Source organism: Dicentrarchus labrax, unplaced genomic scaffold, assembly GCF_905237075.1.
Source record: "Dicentrarchus labrax unplaced genomic scaffold, dlabrax2021, whole genome shotgun sequence".
NCBI classification, from domain to species: Eukaryota; Metazoa; Chordata; class Actinopteri; family Moronidae; genus Dicentrarchus; species Dicentrarchus labrax.
Window position 1 is genome coordinate 22,424,321 of NW_026136711.1, and position 18,256 is coordinate 22,442,576.

At 39.7% G+C, this 18,256-nt stretch overlaps 2 protein-coding genes across 5 annotated transcripts; one reads left to right on the forward strand and one right to left on the reverse strand.

Moving 5' to 3' along the window:
* Positions 1-147: 147 nt before the first annotated feature.
* Positions 148-5,394, forward strand: si:ch211-161c3.5 (uncharacterized protein C3orf18). 2 transcript variants are annotated; one of them, XM_051414559.1, is made up of 6 exons: positions 148-554; positions 1,646-2,072; positions 2,249-2,274; positions 2,690-2,819; positions 3,241-3,275; positions 4,776-5,394. In XM_051414559.1, the coding sequence occupies exons 2-5, from the start codon at positions 1,812-1,814 to the stop codon at positions 3,244-3,246; spliced, it is 423 nt and encodes a 140-aa protein (XP_051270519.1). In that variant the 5' UTR covers positions 148-554; positions 1,646-1,811; the 3' UTR covers positions 3,247-3,275; positions 4,776-5,394. The 2 variants fall into 2 exon arrangements, with proteins under 2 accessions (XP_051270519.1, XP_051270518.1); XM_051414558.1 differs by lacking the exon at positions 3,241-3,275 and having other exon boundaries at positions 185-554.
* A 49-nt stretch (positions 5,395-5,443) lies between these two features.
* si:ch211-161c3.6 (high mobility group AT-hook 2b) lies at positions 5,444-17,810 on the reverse strand. 3 transcript variants are annotated; one of them, XM_051414564.1, is made up of 6 exons: positions 17,487-17,810; positions 15,247-15,367; positions 14,977-15,060; positions 11,249-11,299; positions 11,060-11,098; positions 5,444-9,359 (listed from the first exon to the last, which is right to left on the reverse strand). In XM_051414564.1, the coding sequence occupies exons 2-6, from the start codon at positions 15,349-15,351 to the stop codon at positions 9,276-9,278; spliced, it is 363 nt and encodes a 120-aa protein (XP_051270524.1). In that variant the 5' UTR covers positions 15,352-15,367; positions 17,487-17,810; the 3' UTR covers positions 5,444-9,275. The 3 variants fall into 3 exon arrangements, with proteins under 3 accessions (XP_051270524.1, XP_051270523.1, XP_051270522.1); XM_051414563.1 differs by having other exon boundaries at positions 15,247-15,447; positions 17,487-17,809; XM_051414562.1 differs by having other exon boundaries at positions 15,247-15,416; positions 17,487-17,808.
* Positions 17,811-18,256: the final 446 nt, after the last annotated feature.

The window sequence follows — 18,256 nt, forward strand, 5'->3', positions numbered from 1 at the left end:
GAGACATTATAGGGTTAATTTCCTCAGACCTGCCACCCGGATGCAGTCATTCACATAGGCCGGACAGCATCTGGTGTGCAGAGCCATTAAATCCCATTCTCACCCCTGCAAAGCCAAATAGACAGCTCAGGGAGCCAACCGCATCTGTCATTTTGAAGCCATTAGACCAATTGCAGGGCGAGGGGGGAGGGAGCTTGCCATACTGATCTCTGTTTGCAGCATCCCTAGAGCAGCCTCTGTTGTGTGAAATACAAGGAAGGGCAAGACGGGGGGAGTAGATCCTAGGAGGCAATCTGAGAACAGGAAGGGGATCTCTTGGAGGCTGTCGGGATAGGGTTACTTCGGTGTGTGGAGTCCATCTTCAGAGAAAATGGCTGATTTGTCAATGTAAACAGCCTGAGCAGTACCTGCATTGCTAAAGGGGGGAAACAGAAGAAGAGGAGGAGGGGCAGCCACTGGAGGAAATGCTGCCTCTTCCAATGAAATTTTCCCTTCTCTAGCCAGCCCTGGCCTGCCGCAGCTCACCTCTGAAGTCATGCATTTTGTATGTTAAGGTACGTATGCATCTCTAATCTGAGAGGACACATGGAGTAGGGGCTGGTCACGTTGGCAGGATTAGTAGCTCAGCTGTTTGTTCAGGACAGCTGAGATAGAGTGCATCTTGACTAAAAATAACATGTTATGTATCAGTCACACACAGTAATAAGACCAAAACATGATTCAAACAAAGATGTCAAGTGTTTGCAGGCTCTGTCTTTGTTGCAGTGCAGGGATTGTTAACCAGACAAACAGCAATGACTGAATCCTAGCCTTTGGTTTTCATTGGTTGTTTGCTTCAGCTGCACATGTTCCTCATTAAAAGTACAAGCAGACAGGATGCACTAAGGGGAGAGGAATGGATCATGTGTCTATTTTCACTGCCTTCCTGTGTCAGCATGTAACACTGCTTTAAAATGAAAAGCATGTTCATGTTTTAAAACTCTTCATATATTTAGATCTTCAAGATAAATTGCTCTTCACGCTCATGGGATGTGTACAGTGTGTGTGTGTGTGTGTGTGTGTGTGTGTGTGTGTGTGTGTGGGAGGTACATGTACAGAGTCTTGGATGTAGTGGATATTTATGGAAGCTGTGTGTGTGTGTGTGTGTGTGTGTGTGTGTGTGTGTGTGTGTGTGTGTGTGTGTGTGTGTGTGTGTGTGTGTGTGTGTGTGTGTGTGTGTGTGTGTGTGTGTGTGTGTGTTGGGGGTGACGTTTTTAACGTGCTGCCAACATATTTCCTCACCGTGCAGATTTCAGTTTGAGTGGTTAGTATTCCTTGGTATTTTATCAAGTTTGTTATGCCACTTTCCTCCTGTGCCTTTTTCTACCCACATCCTGCCCTGAAACACCTACCACTCTGCTGGCACAATCAGCCGTGGTTTGAATGAAAACAAAGGTGGGGTGTGCCAAAACTGACATGTTTGAATCTTTTTTTTAAACAAAGATTTCATTAAATAATAAGTGCACAGAAGCAAAATGGAAATTATATTTTAGCAATTTATTTAAAGATTTAAAGGATCACCTCACCTTTATTTACATTCACCACATTGCATTTTGTCCTATATGGTTAAACATTAATCACAGACAGCTTTACCTTTTTATTTTAGGTTGAATTCTCCAGATCATATGGCCAAAGCATCATCAATGCCTCAGCCGACCTCAAACCACAGGGAACCTGTGTCGACCATGAGACACACCACACGCTGAGCGACGCAACAACATCCACGCTGAGATTGTAAATACATCCTTCAGTTGAAACAGTTACACCTGACCATGGCTGTAACTGCAGCTAAGACAACTACAAGTTTACTCTCCACATCTGCTACGACCACCGCGATACCCTTCCTCTCGACGACCTCGGGCACCAGAGACAATGTCACCTCTAGAACAACATTAATGACTGTTACTATAACAACAAACGAGACCAGCTTCAATGCCACCACGTTTCCGGAGGCGGTGATCGAGGGCTCAGGGATGGGAATGGTGCTTGTACCCTTTGGCATCATCACTGTCATTGGCTTAGCAGTGGCAATTGTAAGGAATTTGATTCAGTAGAAATTTATTTTTTTTCCCCCAATGAACTGGAATGTCTTCCTTGTCTTCTCAATATCATGTTTCAATTTATGTATATTTGTCTTGACACAGAAAAGTCCCTTCTATAAATAACTTTACTTGTTTTTCTTTCTCATCATAAATGTTCTTCATCCTAGATGCTGTATATTCGGAAACGGAAGCGGTAAGTTTATAAAGATTTGATTTGCTCATCTCACAGATAGAAAAAGCCCCAGAAGCTGCAGGTTTACTAGACGTCAATTAGTTTTAGTTGTCAAATTTGTGACAGAATTTGCATCAATAACATATAATGTCAACTGAAGTCATTCCTGTAGCACTGTGATATTTTGTGGATGTGTCTTGTAAAATTTGTTTAAAAAGCTATATTATCTTAGTTCATAATGTGTCCACATGGTACATATATTCCCAAACAAACGGACACAAATTAAGTACTGGTTGCACTGGAATTAATAGGGAACTTGGAGACAGCAGTGTATATATAGTGTACGTACATTGCACAGCGGGCGGTAGGTGGAGGGTTGGTATGGGCCACCAAATCTTTGCCTACTGGTCTTCACCACTTAACTCTCATCATGCAGGTTGGAGAAGCTGAGGCACCAGCTCATGCCCATGTACAACTTTGACCCGGCTGAAGAACAAGATGACCTGCTGGAACAGGAACTATTGGACCACGGCCGGGAAGGCAGCCTCACAGGTCCCAATGCCAAGGTAAGATGGTCCTCACATATCTAGAATGAAAAGCTCTCATTCCGACCACAAGTATTGAATGGTTTGATGACCACAGAAGCTACGACACCCATATTTCATATTCCTGAGCAGTGGCTTAGACAATCTTTCCCATCAAACTTTCATCAAAGTATAAAAGTATGATGTGACATTCTTCAGATAATTTCTGATGCCCCAGTTTAGTGGATGAAAGTGTTTCAGGTGGCTTGTTTTAGCTGTAAATTTAATAAAGTCTGTTTGTATATTTTGTTATTATGATAAAGTTTCTATTTTTGCCATATCACTCTACATCTATGCTTAACTTTAGGCTACTGATAGATAATCTACACTTATTTTGTTCCATTAATAGCTGTTATTCAGTAACTGTCATAATTTGTCTTTATTTTGTTTTATTTCTTTTAAGTTTTGACAATGGCATAATGGTAAAAGGCAAACATGGTAAAGTATCACCTGTGTGGCTTTTGAACCATCTCTCTCATCCCTCTTTTTTCCTCCGCAATCCTTATTCTTTCATGCTATCATTATTTCAGTATCTCAAACAAAAACCCGGTTAGATGTTTGTAAATAATTTTTAGATCAATTAATTTTATATTTACTAATCTACACCGATCAGCAATAACATTATGACCACCTGGGCACGCTGGTGGTCATTATGTTACGCAGCCCCGTACGTGACAAACTGTGATGCACTGTGTGTTCTGACACCTTTCTATCAGACCCAGCATTAACTCTTTCAGCAGTTTGAGCTACAGTAGCTCGTCTGTTGGATCGGACCACACGGGCCAGCCTTCACTCCCCACGTGCATCAATGAGCCTTGGACGCCCATGACCCTGTCTCTGGTTCACCTCTTTTCCTTCCTTGGACCATCTTTGATAGTTACTGACCTCTGCAGACCGGGAACACCCCACAAAAGCTGCAGTTATGGAGATGCTCTGACCCAGTCGTCTAGCCATCACAAATTGGCCCTTGTCAAAGCTCAAATCCTCACACTGCCCATTTTTCCCGTTTCTAACACATCAACTTTGAGGACAAAATCTTCACTTGCTGTCTGATATATCCCTCCCACTGACAGGTGCCATGATAACGAGATAATCAGTGTTATTTACTTCACCTGTCAGTGGTCATAATGTTATGGCTGATCGGTATATATTAAAGTATGTGCTAACAGAAGACGCATTAACACACTTTAACTTCAAACCTTCATCCTTATTATCTTTCATCCTTTCCTTTCTGCTCCCTCAACTTGATACTTTAAAAATCAAATATTTCACAGGCCAAGTACCAAATCCAATTTGATGTGTGTACTAAACAGCATCACACATTAAAGACTTCCAGAGGAGAACAGTCAGTAATATGCTGAGAAGTGCTGGTAAAGAAAAAGAAAAGAAAAAAAAAAAAGTGCAGTTTTATTTATTTTATATGGTACTCAATCGATTTTTGTTCAGTAGCCAAAGGTTTTATAACATGAACTCAAAATCTCAAGCTCAAGGCCCACGTACTATCTTTGTCCATAGCTTTCATCTGCAGCTCACAAATGTCAACTGAACCAACCCCATGACAACTGAGTAAACTTGATTTGTTCATGAAATAGATTAAATGCAGTTGCAAACCCACTAAATAGCTAAGTTTTTGTTTCTAATGAGCATTGCATTGAGAATAATGCCTGTTGGCATTTTTAATAGATTTTCCTTTGTCATTTTTACAAATTGAACTTTCTACATACCCTGATCTGTTTGTATACTGTATGTTTTCAGACAATTTCTCTGGTTTAAGAAATCACATTCTAATCCTAAAATATTGAGTTGATTTAGCTGCTTTGGTGGTCCTGAAATCTAACAAAACATAATATTATACTCTGAGAACTAACTGTTATAGCTGTTCAAAGCTGGAGTAACCATGTGCTCTTAATGTCACTAACAGTTTTATCTCCTCTGCAGACTCTCACAACCTCCCAGGGGACCACACAGAGGCCCAGTCGTCTGGTCTTCACAGATGTAGCCAAAGCTCTCAACGCTTAGCGGCTTTCTTCCATTAGTTGATATTAGTTTGCGGGGCCACTGGCCTCATCGACACACAGACTGTCGCTCAGGAAGGAAAACAAAGGGACAACTTGACTGTTTTTGTGAACAACTGGAGCTTTTGTGAACGTTTTCATTACCACCACGATTGCGTGGAATGGCAGTGGATTATAGGGGGAAAAAATGTAGGGTGCATGTACAATAAGGGAGTTTAAAGGGATGCATCACATATGATCTTGCACTGTTTGTCGCACAAATGCAGTGTGATGCACTTTTCTTGAATCATGTTGTGTCATTGCTGTTAAAATGTTTGGTAGCTTGTCAGTGAAGTTCTTCCGAGCTTCAATATCTACTTCCACATTTGATAAGAGAGAAATGTAAATTTGTGTTATACTTATTTTGTGGTCTTGCATCTTTGAAGAGCTTGAACACTGGATGTGTTACCATTCTTGAGTAAACTGTCCCCTTATTTTGTTTCTTCTTTATTGACCAATGAAGGACTGTTTCCATCTGTATACATTAAAACTATTTAAACCAATTTGAAAAAAGGGGTTTTGTTGTACAAATCTATATCAAAGGAGAGTTGATACGTGTGATATTTTATTGATAAGCAATAAAGAAGCAGGATAACACAAATCACATGGTAAAGAATCATAACAAAATATATATCACAGGTTTGTGAGTTGTATTAATGAAGTGGATGAGGACACATCAATAACATAACTACAAAATGGTGTTAAAAGTAAGGGATAAAAGATGATTTCTCAAGTTACACTTCAACTTTTCAATAGTTGAAAATGGATCAAGTACTGTATGTAACTATATCACTATTAGTAAGATCACAGAACTACATTTTCCCCATATAGAGAGTAAATATCCAGACACAGCTTGTGTAAAATAACAAACATTGACTTAGCTGTAGTTAAATTAACAGGCACCCTTCAGGCTGACTTCCATTCATTATGGTGATATGAATGTAGTGAGATGAGATGAGTGGACTACAACAGTACTAGTTTGACAGTTATTTCAAGATTTCATGATCCACATCGCCTGCAGGGTCTGATGGAAAAAGGTTAGGTACGACTAACCAACAACTTCCTCAGAGATTTCCCAGGCTTGTTAGTTTTCAGAGGTAGTCCAGAGGGCAAAAAAAGTAAAGTCAATGCAGTTGAACATGAAAACATACCTGTCTGTAAATGAATTAAGCTTCTCTGGCAGCAATTTAGTCAACAGTGCTGAAATACATAAAATTACTGGGATACAACATGTAATCAGTGATAAAATAAGCAAGTTTTAGGTGGAAAGAACACTTGATATATACAGTAAATAATGGGTAATATTCAAGTCATGTAATGGACGACCAGTAAGTGATATGTAGTTGGATAAATGTCTACCACGCAGGATGACAGCAGAAGCAATTGCAACAGGCTGTCAGTTTAAATGCAGAAATCCTGTCCAACAAGGTATCAAAATATATTTCTGTAAAAACAGACTGGAGGCTAGAAACCTTTGATTTTTAGAACAAAATAATTTGGTAATCTAGAGATACATGGTCCTCCAAAATACCAACAGCATCCTACAGGTGTATGACAAGTAAATTGTTACTGAATTATTACAGATAAAATGTACAACTTTTTTTAATGAGTTAACCCTAAAATGTGCGTTCTCCCAAATTACAAACATGTTTACATACTTAACCTCTAGTGTTATCTTATCATGCAGATAGTTTTGTTTCTCTTTTCACACCATGAGCACAATAATGTCCGACCACAAACAAAATCCCAATAAAATTTCCCTTGCATTGAAGTGCCAGAAGAAGGAACAGATATTTTAAAACCTGGCCAAATAAAGCCAAATCTATCTGCATGGCTGGATACCACTAATGTTAAATACTGTATGTTTCTTTTTTGTAATTTGGGTGGACTGACCCTTCAAAGCAAGACCATGTAACTTCTGCAACAACAAATGAAAATCAGGGGTTTTCCTGCTACAGCCTCACTTGGTCTGGTATGAACAGTAACACAATCTTTAGATAGATGTTCCTTAATAAACAGTGTTACTTTTGCTGACTCTACTTGTGCTTCTGTTACATTATAGTTTTTGCATTTACACATTATTGTCACATTGCGGCAAGGTTATACTCTTGCTTTTAATAGCCAATTAGGAAGGAAAGGAACAACTTAGGTAATTTTTCTATTAAAAATTGGCCAAACAAAGGCAGGGCTATTGATGCAGCGTTTAGTATTAATGAATCCCCCACAATTTATTTGGCAATTTTCATACAAGGCAACTGTGGTGATTGTTGTTGTTGTTTTCCATAATCATAATGTATTTCAGCACCGTGTTGTTATTTGCTGCCCTTCCTTTCAAATCACATGAATTAAGAGTGTCACACATACAATTTACAGTGTAAGAATCAGAAAATACATGATGTAGTAAAAATGAGAAAAGAGTAAGCGACCCAAAAAAAAAAACAAGTATTTCATAAGGAACTATACCCTAAAAAGCAATTATTTTATCAAGTTGTTGTAAACTATTGGCTGCATTTTATTTCCCAGGAGAACAAACCAAGTCTCTTTTCAGCTTTTAACAAAATTTTTTTTTTTTTAAAGAAATGATGCTTTTATTTGTACACCGATAGTAAAATCCTCTGTAGGAGTGTACTAGTTGCTTCTGTGTGTTGGTATGTAGGTCTTGAAAACCCTTTGCCTGTCTGTGTTGTATATCTGCACATGAACCTGTTTGTATGTGTGTACGTGTCTCTCTATCTCTGTGTGTGTGTGTGTGTGTGTGTGTGTGTGTGTGTATGTGTTTGTTTGTGTGTGTGTGTGTGTGTGTGTGTGTGTGTGTGTATACAGCAAATGTGTGTCGTTGCTGTTGAGGGAGTTGAGAATCACTTTGTTGGAGATCGTCTGTCTTTTGTGTTACTGAGGTAGAATGAGAGATTAAGAAACTGAGAGCAAGTGAGGTTTAAATGAGGTCTTTGTGTCAAGGCATACTGGTAATGTCAAATACAGATCAGAAATGCACAACAAACACAGCACAATAATTATTACTGAGTAGACTGACAACATGTTCCTGAATAGTTTTGTACCTGAGGTTTCAATATGGTGTAAAAGCACGGTAATAGTAAAATCCTGAGTGTGGTAAAATGACACGTCAACGCTGTTGTTGACTGAAGTATATATGAAGGATTTCTACCCAAAATGAAACATCCATTTAAAACCTTTGGGTGTTTTTTTTCTTAAAACAGCTGCTGGTTGGAAGGGGGAAGAAAAAAACGGTGTTCACTGAGGTTATTAACTTGAATACTGTACTCTTGCTTACATTGACATTTGCAATGTATTTTTTACTCTGAACAATGAACGTAATAAGACATTTCTCCCCTCCCCAAATTGGATATTTCATTTTGGGCTAAAACCTTTCACGTCTACTTTCATAATAATGACTTCAGAGCACCATGTTTATATTGTAACATTGGTAAAAATGTCACCGTCTTGCTCCCGTTTCATATGAGGATTCATGGCACTTGATTTAGAAACATGTTTCAATAAAACGGTTTAGTTTGGTTCCTTTTTTTTCTTGAAACCCCCCTCTCATTTTAGCCCGCAACCCTGCCCCCCTCTCCACACAACCACCACACACACTCACACTCACACACACATACACTCGCACACACACACACTGGGAGGGACAGGAAAGCAAGAATCCTTAAAAGGAATAGTTGGACATTTTGGGAAATACGCTTCTTGGCTTTCTTGCCTAGAATTAATTGAATTGAAAAAGGATTAGCTTAGCTTAGCTTAGCATAAAGACTGGAAACAGCCTAGCTCTGCCAAAAGGTATAACAAACCCACCTACTAGTAAACTCAAAAGGCACATGACCCCTGTAAAAACATAAAAAAATGTAATTTCTACACTTTGGTTTATTTATGGATTAAACAAACGAGATATAAGATGTTAGATAATGAGCTTTAGATGGTAATGGTAAGCACACTTTGTTCCCTTTAGACAGAGCTAGGCTAGCTCTTTCTGTCTGTTTCAACTCTTTGTGCTAAGCTAAGCTCATCAGTTGTTGGCAGAAGCTTAATTTACCGTAGAGTGGTATCAAGCTTCTGAATGAACTCTCGGGCAGGAAAGTGAGGAAAGGGTGTTGGCCAAAATGTGGAACTACTCCTTTAACAAAAGCCATATCCAAAGATCAAATCCATCCATGTTAAAACAGAGTTTGTTCACCAAACTCTTATAGTGAACCAACAAAACCAGGGTACAGTATCGGATGAGGAGAAGAAACCACCGTATGCAATGATTTTGTGTGTGTGAGTGTGTGTGTTCCTGAATCCCCATCACAGATAGGAGTCAGACTGTACCCCTGTTTGTCTGAGGCCAAACCTTGAGGTAGGTAGAGAGGCATCCTATCTACTCCCCTTCCTCCTCCGCTGGGACCTGAGATGTAGAAGGCTCAAGCTGCGAGGGACCCTCCTCAGCCTCTTCTGAAGGGCCCTGGAACAGCAGAGGACCAAAACCACTGTCACTTTGTCTGTTACTGTCTGGTCGCTTTCAGCTTAGTGAGTCATTGTGCACGCAGTAATGAATCAATACTAGAAAAAGCATGAGAATACAAGAATGAGTGTTAATTTTTCGCTGCGTGATTGCGTGCGTGGAAGTAGGTCCAGCTGTCAGAGCTAGAAATGTGAGGAAGACGACGGTTATGTCAGGAAACCAAGACAGAGGAAGAGAACAGTTAGATCAGGTTTCCCCTCTCTACATTGACTCATTCTTCCCCTTCGGGTGCGTGCGTCTGAGAAAGGGAGTCTGTCTCAACGGTTTCAGTTCTTGAAGCATCGGTGCAGAGGATGCGATAAGGCAGATGAGGGGCATCAAGAGACCTGCCTGCTTTGGTGACAACAGTTGTGCAATGTTGTCGTTTGAAAACTGTACAAGATGGCTACAAGAAACAAAGATTCTCAGAAACATTGGTCGTATATTCAACCAAACTGGATGTCACGAAAGGATGTATGGAGGTGTATCAGGGGAATTCAGTACCGCCATCTGTGCTTTTCCAGGAACTCGTCATATCCTCATAAAGGCAGTTTAAGTGAAGCACAAGGAGTATGTGCTTTGGATCTGTTGCTATTTAAACCAAATGTGCCAAAGCACAGCAATTTGAGCAGATTTATATTTGTCTGATAATACATGGTGTACTAGGATCCAAAGGTGTATTTCTCACATACACAAGTATATGCACAGTAGTACATGTGCTGAAATGCAGTATGGTGCGTTTTTCAGGTTGTGCTAAAAGTATAAAAAATAAGGAGCAAAACAAAAAATCTAAAGGATAAAAATTAAAGGTCAACTAATAAACATATGCAAAAGTAGGGTAATATGTGCAAATATGCAATGTGCCAGGCACAGGATTCACTGTAGACTGTGCTACAGACTGAGGATATACAGAGGTCAGAGTGCACCATCCTGATAGCCTGAGGAAAGAGGTTTTTTCTTTGTTTCTCTTTGTTGGAATTGTGGTTATGTTATTTAGACTAGTTTCATTTTACATTAAAGCGCACCAGAAACAACAAAGAATAAATACTACTAATAAAAGCTGAACATAAACTATGTGCTTAACAAGCTTATGACATTCATGAATAGTTAAATGAGGTGATCTCTGCAAATCAGCATTGCTAGTCCTACATCATAAATGTAACTGATATTAGTCAACAGGTAAAAGTGTGACACAAAATGAGATTTCTGTTCAACTGAAGCAGAGGTTTCATTCTTCTATAGCCAGGAACCTAACTTCAGGTTGATGCAACACTAACTCATAAAAAAACAAACTATATTTAAAAAGAATTCTGTAAATCTGCAGTGGAAAAGTATGAAATTGAAGAGAAATGCTTAAAAGACTGAAAGGATTTAATGCTTGTAATGATTTTAATACTCTGCAACAAACCTGTTGCTCAATTTATAAGCAGTTTGTTATAAATTAAATTTGTGAACATTGCTGTGAAAGTTATTTCATAGAGCTTAACATGAAATGTCTTGAAATGGCTTATCTTAAAAACAGACCTTGTTTCAGTCATTTTAAGAGCCATTTAAAATTAAATCACAATAGCTTTTCAGTCCAGGAAATCTGTGGCTTAAGGTACTACATCAACACAAAACTGGACCACCCTGCTAGCTTTGAAATATTTCGTTTTCCTCACCTGCTGCTCTTCAGTTGCTTCTTGAACTACTTTCTGGGGCTGTGGACAGAGAGAGAAGACCGTTAATCAAACATGAAGGAAAAGCCGCCCCTCACTGTACAGCTGCAGCAGACACTTTGGAGGCTTTGGACATACATTTACATTTAACTTCATGATGTCTCTAAAATGTCTCTAACGATTGCTCCATACCCATTTCCTTGGTCGCCCACGTGGTCGTCTCTCCCCAACAGGCTCTACTTTCTGAGAAAGAACAGATGAATGGTTAAAGGGAGGTTTCAGATTTTAATCCTATGATCACTAACTAACTAGCGTAAGTTTCCATTTGAGTATTATAGTTTTTGCAGACTTTTGCAGGAGCCATTTTTAAATGCTAAAGCTTCTGCAGGTCAGTGAGGAAGATTTCTCCCAGGAGCTACAGAAGTTTTGTTCAATAAACTCAAGTAATAATAATAACTAAAATTATATTTGTCAGTATTTTACAAGCAAGTTGTATGTCATAAAACTTTTTTTCCCTGATAAACAGGGACAGAAATGTATTTTCTCTGAATCATCCCTCAAAATGTCAACACGTTCAGTGTCTGCAAAGCTGTATATTCAATAAAATCCTGCACATGATGATGCACACACATCAGTTTTTACACTGTGTTAATCTCAACATAAATAACTCTCACAGCCAAGTAAAGTAGACTAAAATGACTTTAAAAAGGTGCATTATGTAAGAACTGGCCACCTGTCGAATTCATACTTCAAACTAATGGGAGGCCACTAACTGCTGCTAACTGTTAGCTAGTTAGCTCAGTTAGAGGTGCAGTTAGTTTTCTGTATACAATATACTGTATGTATGTCTATGAGCTGACTCCCGGACTGGGAGTTCAGAGCACCAGGGGATTGTTGTTGTTTACACCACTAACACAGGAGCTAAGGACCGCCAGAAGGAGGAAGGTTTCAGACCCAGTGGGGAATGGTGGCGAAACCGGGCTCAGCAGCCTCCCAGTGAACACGGTTGGGCTGGGACTGAACTGTAAGTTTGATGACAGGGAACACAATACTGAGGTGATTTCTGTGGCTCCAACCAGGACTCCGACTCTGGGGATGACAAAGACATGGCCGGTTCGCGGGGACAGCAGAGTTGTGAAGCGGGAGAGTAGCGAGTGGAGAGTCAGATGTCAGAAGGCAGCGACAGCTTGTAGAGCCAGAATATTTTTCACATCAAACTTTGTGAATTAGGTCGGTCCCTGACTAAAGATTCTCTTAGTCGACATGTAGTCGTTAGTTAAAGCCAATAGTTAATTAAAGAAATTGAATTATTTAAAAACATTTTAACAGCCGCCTGTTAAATGTTAATGGAAAAAGCGGTATATATAAGTAATGTTAATATAACAACATCGATCAGCTTGCTGCAAACTCCCTCGGCTCTCTTTATGCCTCTCCTGTGTCCAACTGAACCCGTTGTGTCTAGTCCTGGTTGGAGCCACTGTAAATCGCCTGGCCTCCGATGGTGTCGGAGGATGTGTTCAGTCCTGGCCGCGGTCACTGGGAGGGTGAGGAGGATGTTACTGGCTCTCCCCATTCTTCCTCTATTCTATATTGCTCATTACGGCCCTGCTCCCCTCCCGGCAGTCCAAAGCTCTTATTCCAGTATGTAAACAAACCTCCCCCGGTACCAGGTACAGTCAGCTAATAGGACTGTTAAGTAGCTAGTGGCAGCAGCTCATACAGTTAGCACAAGCAGTGGTACTGTGTTACAAGATAAAGGGTCCGTGTTGCAACGATACCTTCGTCCTGGTGACAAAGTACAGTTTTTCGGTGAATGTTCAACTAATGAAAACTGCGTCGACTAATACTCCTCTCATCAACTAACAGTATATTCAGCTCTTGGAGGACAGCCCGACTGTGAATTAAGGATTTATTTCAACCAAAGCAGAGTTGGTAATTGTCGGAACAGTGGAAAGACAAACCAAGACGGTTTTGGTAAATTTTATTATGTTTATGTCAATTGTGTTTTACAACCGGTTAAGAAGGCATAAGGTAATCTTAGGTCTGTAAAAGAGAAACTTGAATTCAGAAGGTGTATGGTTGTATTTTTCTGTTTAATAAGGACAATAGGTGTAAGAATATTTCCTTTCTTGACATTTTGTGAGTTTATGTTGTTTATTTATTAGACAAAAAACTAAGAAAGCTTGTGTAACACAGTGAACTCACCACTTGCACACATCCAGCAGCTATAGGCTATCTGCTATCAGCTCTTAAGGTACAAAGTGGTTTTATGAGACAGGACTTTGATATGATGTTAAAACTATTATTTTTTCCCAATCTTTTGATAATTTGAATTCCTACATATTACACCTTTAAACAATCAAATAGTAAAATACCACATATTTATGGCACAATTTGCTTTTATATGCGATTGAAATGACAAACAACGTATTTGTGTCATTGGCTAATAGCAGGCTCATACATTAAATATTTTGCTCTACCTTGTTTTAACAAGTTGCCTCACAATAATTGTTTCTCCAGTATAGTGATAAAGCTAAAAAAGGTTTCTTCTGTGTTTCTTCCAACAAAACCAGAAAAGATTTTTCCACATACAATAGTACTACAATAGTAGTTGATCTATGGTGTTAAACAACTACTACATTCTACATATGCACTGGCATCTACTACTATATAAATCTACTGATTTTAATGGAAAGTTGCCAGCAGGGGCAGTACAACAATCTTCCCTTCTGGTGCAACACGTTTCTGAAAAGCCTCAAATTTTAGTATCTCTATTTTTCTTATCATACCAAATCTAATAACAATGCAAACAGCAACCTTGCTGACAATCATAGATATTAGTGAATGTTTGCACAAGTATACAGTACAGCTATATTTAATATCTGTCATTAAGAAATGATGGGACACAAAATTGACAAATACAGTTTTCAGTTTTTAATGGTTCAGTTAACAACAAAGAAAAGTTTAAGAGAAACTGATTGAAAATCAGATCCAATTGATAATAATAACGATCTTTAATCGTTGTTATTGGCACTTTGAGCACAGTGACAGAAGAATTACTGAGATCCTTTACTTAAGTAAAAGTAGCAGTACGATATTGTACTATTTATGTGTAATTTCTACTATATACTGTTCATATACTATATGATATATGAGAAGATGAGAACATGTTGTGTGTAAAACGGTAAACTGCAAAGTAACCAGTAACTATATCTGTCAGATAATTGTAGAGGAGAAATTTCCGTCCGAAGTATAGCGTTTACATTTAAAAGCAGACAGCGGAAACATATAGTGACAGACACTTCTCTGTAAGACAATCTTTAATTCCTCAGAATAATTCCTCCCCCTGCACTGACCAGTCTATCTTTGAGCACTGACCCACAGCCTGCAGCGTGAGACATAAATACTGCACTGATTTAAGACCAGCTTGTCTTTTCTCTGTGTTTAGCTGACATTTGCCCTCATGATGACTGTTAATTGTCTTATAGCATCCTACAAAAATACATAAATCTTAACATTAAAGGATGTATTACATATAAAACTCTCAGATGCATCTAATGCAGATGCATAGGAAAGATAAACCTATTAAGATCATATACAGTATGTTATAAACATGTATACTGTCATTAGTCATAACACAAATATGTTGTCTGTTACTGGTTTATTTATCCTGTACTGATCAAGATCATGGTAATTTCTACTAAAGTAAGACGTCACAAACACATCCAAATTCACTCATGATATATACTTCTATCTTAATATTTTCTAATTTTAGGATACTTCATTTCTGGTAAATTTATCAAAAATGTATAAATATAGTGTCCAAAAAGTAGATTGTTGCGCTATAGGGCAGAAACAAGCTGCTGTTACAATTATGATATTAAAGATCATATAAATGTTTAATATCTTTGATACTCAACCTTCAGTGCAGTTCTGGGGCCTTTGTTTTTGCTGCCTTTCGGTCTTCCTCTCGGCCGCTTTGGAGTTGGTGGTCCAACAGGCTCCTGTAGAAAAAGACCAAACATGGGACCATAACTGACTAGTGAAAAACATTTGTTTGTATGTTTTCTACAGCCAGGATACGCATAATCAACTAGCTTGGTTTTTCAGAATTAATTTGATGTTTTTCTGTTAAATACTTAATGATTTAAGGACAGAGCTGATTCATCTCTGAAAGACTGAAGTCTTACCTGCTGCTGTTTCCGTGGCCGACCCCTGCCCCTGCGCTGAGGCTCAGGAGGTGACTGGGCGGTGCTCGGCTGGGGAGACGGCTCTTTGGTCCCACTGTTACTCATGCCTGTGTCTGTCCACCTGCGTCAAAGAGTGTGGGCATCAAAGCCTGGAGGAGCGGCCTCGAGGGCTTAAAGAGGAGAAGACCTGAATATCAGGAGCTGGAGATGTGAGCAAAGAAATGAAAAACAAAATGCTACTTTTGAATGCAATTAACTAAATAAATAATTTAGGATATTAACCAGCTATATTACGCTTTCTTTGTGCACAACTACCCCAGTAAGTCCAGCAAGTAAGTCCAATGGTGCTTAATGTATCATTGAAAGGATCATTCTGAATCACACAGGACTCTTTTCCAAGAGCAAGCGTGGGAACTGCTTATACATAAGCCCTGGCACCAGGTTCATCGGAACACAGACAGGGGTCTGGCAAACGCAGGGAAACATGAGAGTGGTGTCCAGCGACTAAAAGTAGCACAGATATTCACAACTCAATCTACCATCCAAAATCTGCATCAACTGTACGCTGCCTTTCCATCTGCCCTCTGTGAGGTATTTCTCAATGGGGTTGTGCATGTTGTAGGCGTGTCTGATGCTGCTACAACTTTTACTGTAAAGCTTGTGCAGCTGAGATTATAATTTAGAAGCACACAAAAGCTACTAAATGGGAAATCTTAATAGAGAGAATCACTGCAATGTGACAAAGAGAAATCTGGATTTACAGCCTGATTAGTCAATTACTTAGTTATACACACAAGTTTTCAAACATAAATACAGAACATTATTGGCTATTAATGCTTTGTTGTCATAGTAAACTAAATATCTTTGTTTTTTGTCACAGAAAAACATCTCCTGACATCTTTGTGGGCTTTAAGAAATTGTGTTAGACATTTTCCCAACTTTCTGATATTTTATAGACCAAATGAATAACTGATTTATCAAGAAAATGTAAACAATAATTTCTGAATTAATTAACCATCTAATCTATGAAATGTCAGAAAAAGGCCTCTAAAAAGTTCCCAAGAGCCTAAGGCAACATCTTAAAATTGCTTGCTTGTTTACTATCACACCAAACAAAGAAAGGCAACAAATTACACTTCTGAGACCATCAAAACTAATCAATATACTCACTAAACGATTAATCGACTTATTGTGTCAGCCCCAGCCAACCAAGGGTCGAATTAATAACACAACTATGTTATTATAAACAATAAATGCTTTTGTAATGTTACACTTTTGGTAACTTCTTAAAAAAAAAGTGCTTTATTAATTACTTAATTAATTGTCTCTTTATTAAGAGAATAAACAATAAATGTCGACTTTAAATTGACTGTTGGTAATGTCCCAAGGTGGTCGTTTTCCATAGCGTCTAGCCCTGTAAGGAATGTGCCAAACACTAATTGCCAACACAGCCTATCAAAACGGCAGCACCGAAGCAGGAAGTCGGAGTAATTTGAGAAATCTACGTCCTCGTTGAAACGATTTAAAAGCCAAACGCGACGCACGACGTCGTTTCGTCGCTTATAAACTCATTTCGGAACAACACAACAAGCGTCCGGCAGTTCTCCTGCAGCAGCGGAGCCGTCCGCTTAACTCGTCTGTGTTTGGCAGTCAAGTACGGGACTGAATGTACTTTTTGCATATGGGCGGCAATTGCGACCATAAAAACACATTCTTTTACAGCCTTTTAAAGAAGGTGCGTAAAAAAACGCTCCTGCAGCGAAGCCGTGAGTTCAAAACCTTCCCGACTTTGGCCGAGTTACTGGCACATGTAAAAAACGCCAAAACAACAGTCGAGGCCACCAGTGTTTTAACGCATAAAGTCGGCGCTCACTACACAACATCCCCCTGCTCCCATCACTTGCGCAATCGATCTTAAATGTGTTGGTTTTTTTTTTTTTTTGCAGTGATAGCAGGTCCGCCGAAGTGGATGAACCGAGGGGTCTGCGAGGACTGCAAAAAGTTTACCAAGGAGGACAAAGGCGAGGACGAACACAGGTGCAAAAGCTCTCCTTTCAGACCAGCCTTGAACGTACATACATAGGCTACATGCATTCAGGGCTATAGGCTCCATGTTCAGCCTGACTAATCCTGTTCATGCAGCCAGCGCCAATTGCAACAGTGAGAGCAGACACAGAGAGTGAGTGAGAGAGAGAGAGAGAGAGAGAGAGAGAGAGAGAGAGAGAGAGAGTTAGACTTACCTTGAGTCGGTTTGCAGTTTACCTGGAAGTTCACACAGACAGCTCACTTTGTGCTCCTGCACAACTATGAAAATGTTAGTGTATCTACCGTCTCATTGGTTGAAATGAAAGGGTAAACTCTCTCTCTCTCTCTCCCTCCCTCCCTCCCTCTGTGTGTGTGTGTGTGTGTGTGTGTGTGTGTGTGTGTGTGTGTCTCTCTCTCTCTCTCTCTCTCCTCCTCCTCCTCTAATCGGAAATGTGTGTGATCCCCCAGACGTCCAGTCACGAATACCCCAGTTGCAGTATAATTGGGGGTTGTAGCTGAGCAGTATGCATTGCATACTTTCTCTATTAAAGCATGTTTCAAGAAAGAACGAGGGTAGGAGGGTTGAAACAGAGGACCCCGCCCCGAAAAAGCTCACCGGACCACCCACTTGAGGAGGGAGAGGAGAGGGAGAGAGAGAGAGAGGGAGGGAGAGAGAGAGAGAGAGAGAGAGAGAGACGGGCATCAGACAGGAGGGTAGAGTCTGGTTCCGGGGTTCCCAAAGTGGGGTCCGGGGGCTGGGAAGTTCCCCACAGAAGGGAGAAAAAAAAACTGTTCAGTTTGTTTCAGTAGAAATGATTGTGAGATCAGACGGTCTAGACTGTTTCGAGCAGAGGTTTCTCTCTCTCTCTCTCTCTCTCTCTCTCTCTCTCTCTCTCTCTCTCTCTCTGTGCTGTCAGATCCCCACCTACAGTAATAGAGACATAAAGGACAAAAGTAGCAGATGGGGTTCCCGAGGACAAAGTCT

Bases quoted from the DNA above. Each gene is read 5' to 3' on its own strand.
- si:ch211-161c3.5 (XM_051414558.1), top strand. From the start codon at position 1,812: ATGGCTGTAACTGCAGCTAAGACAACTACAAGTTTACTCTCCACATCT. The intron at 2,275-2,689 runs GTAAGTTTATAA...CTCATCATGCAG, and splicing joins TATATTCGGAAACGGAAGCG to GTTGGAGAAGCTGAGGCACC. The intron at 2,820-4,775 runs GTAAGATGGTCC...TCTCCTCTGCAG, and splicing joins TCACAGGTCCCAATGCCAAG to ACTCTCACAACCTCCCAGGG.
- si:ch211-161c3.6 (XM_051414564.1), bottom strand. From the start codon at position 15,351: ATGAGTAACAGTGGGACCAAAGAGCCGTCTCCCCAGCCGAGCACCGCC. The intron at 15,061-15,246 runs GTAAGACTTCAG...CTTTTTCTACAG, and splicing joins GGCCACGGAAACAGCAGCAG to GAGCCTGTTGGACCACCAAC. The intron at 9,360-11,059 runs GTGAGGAAAACG...CTGCTGTTCCAG, and splicing joins AAGCAACTGAAGAGCAGCAG to GGCCCTTCAGAAGAGGCTGA.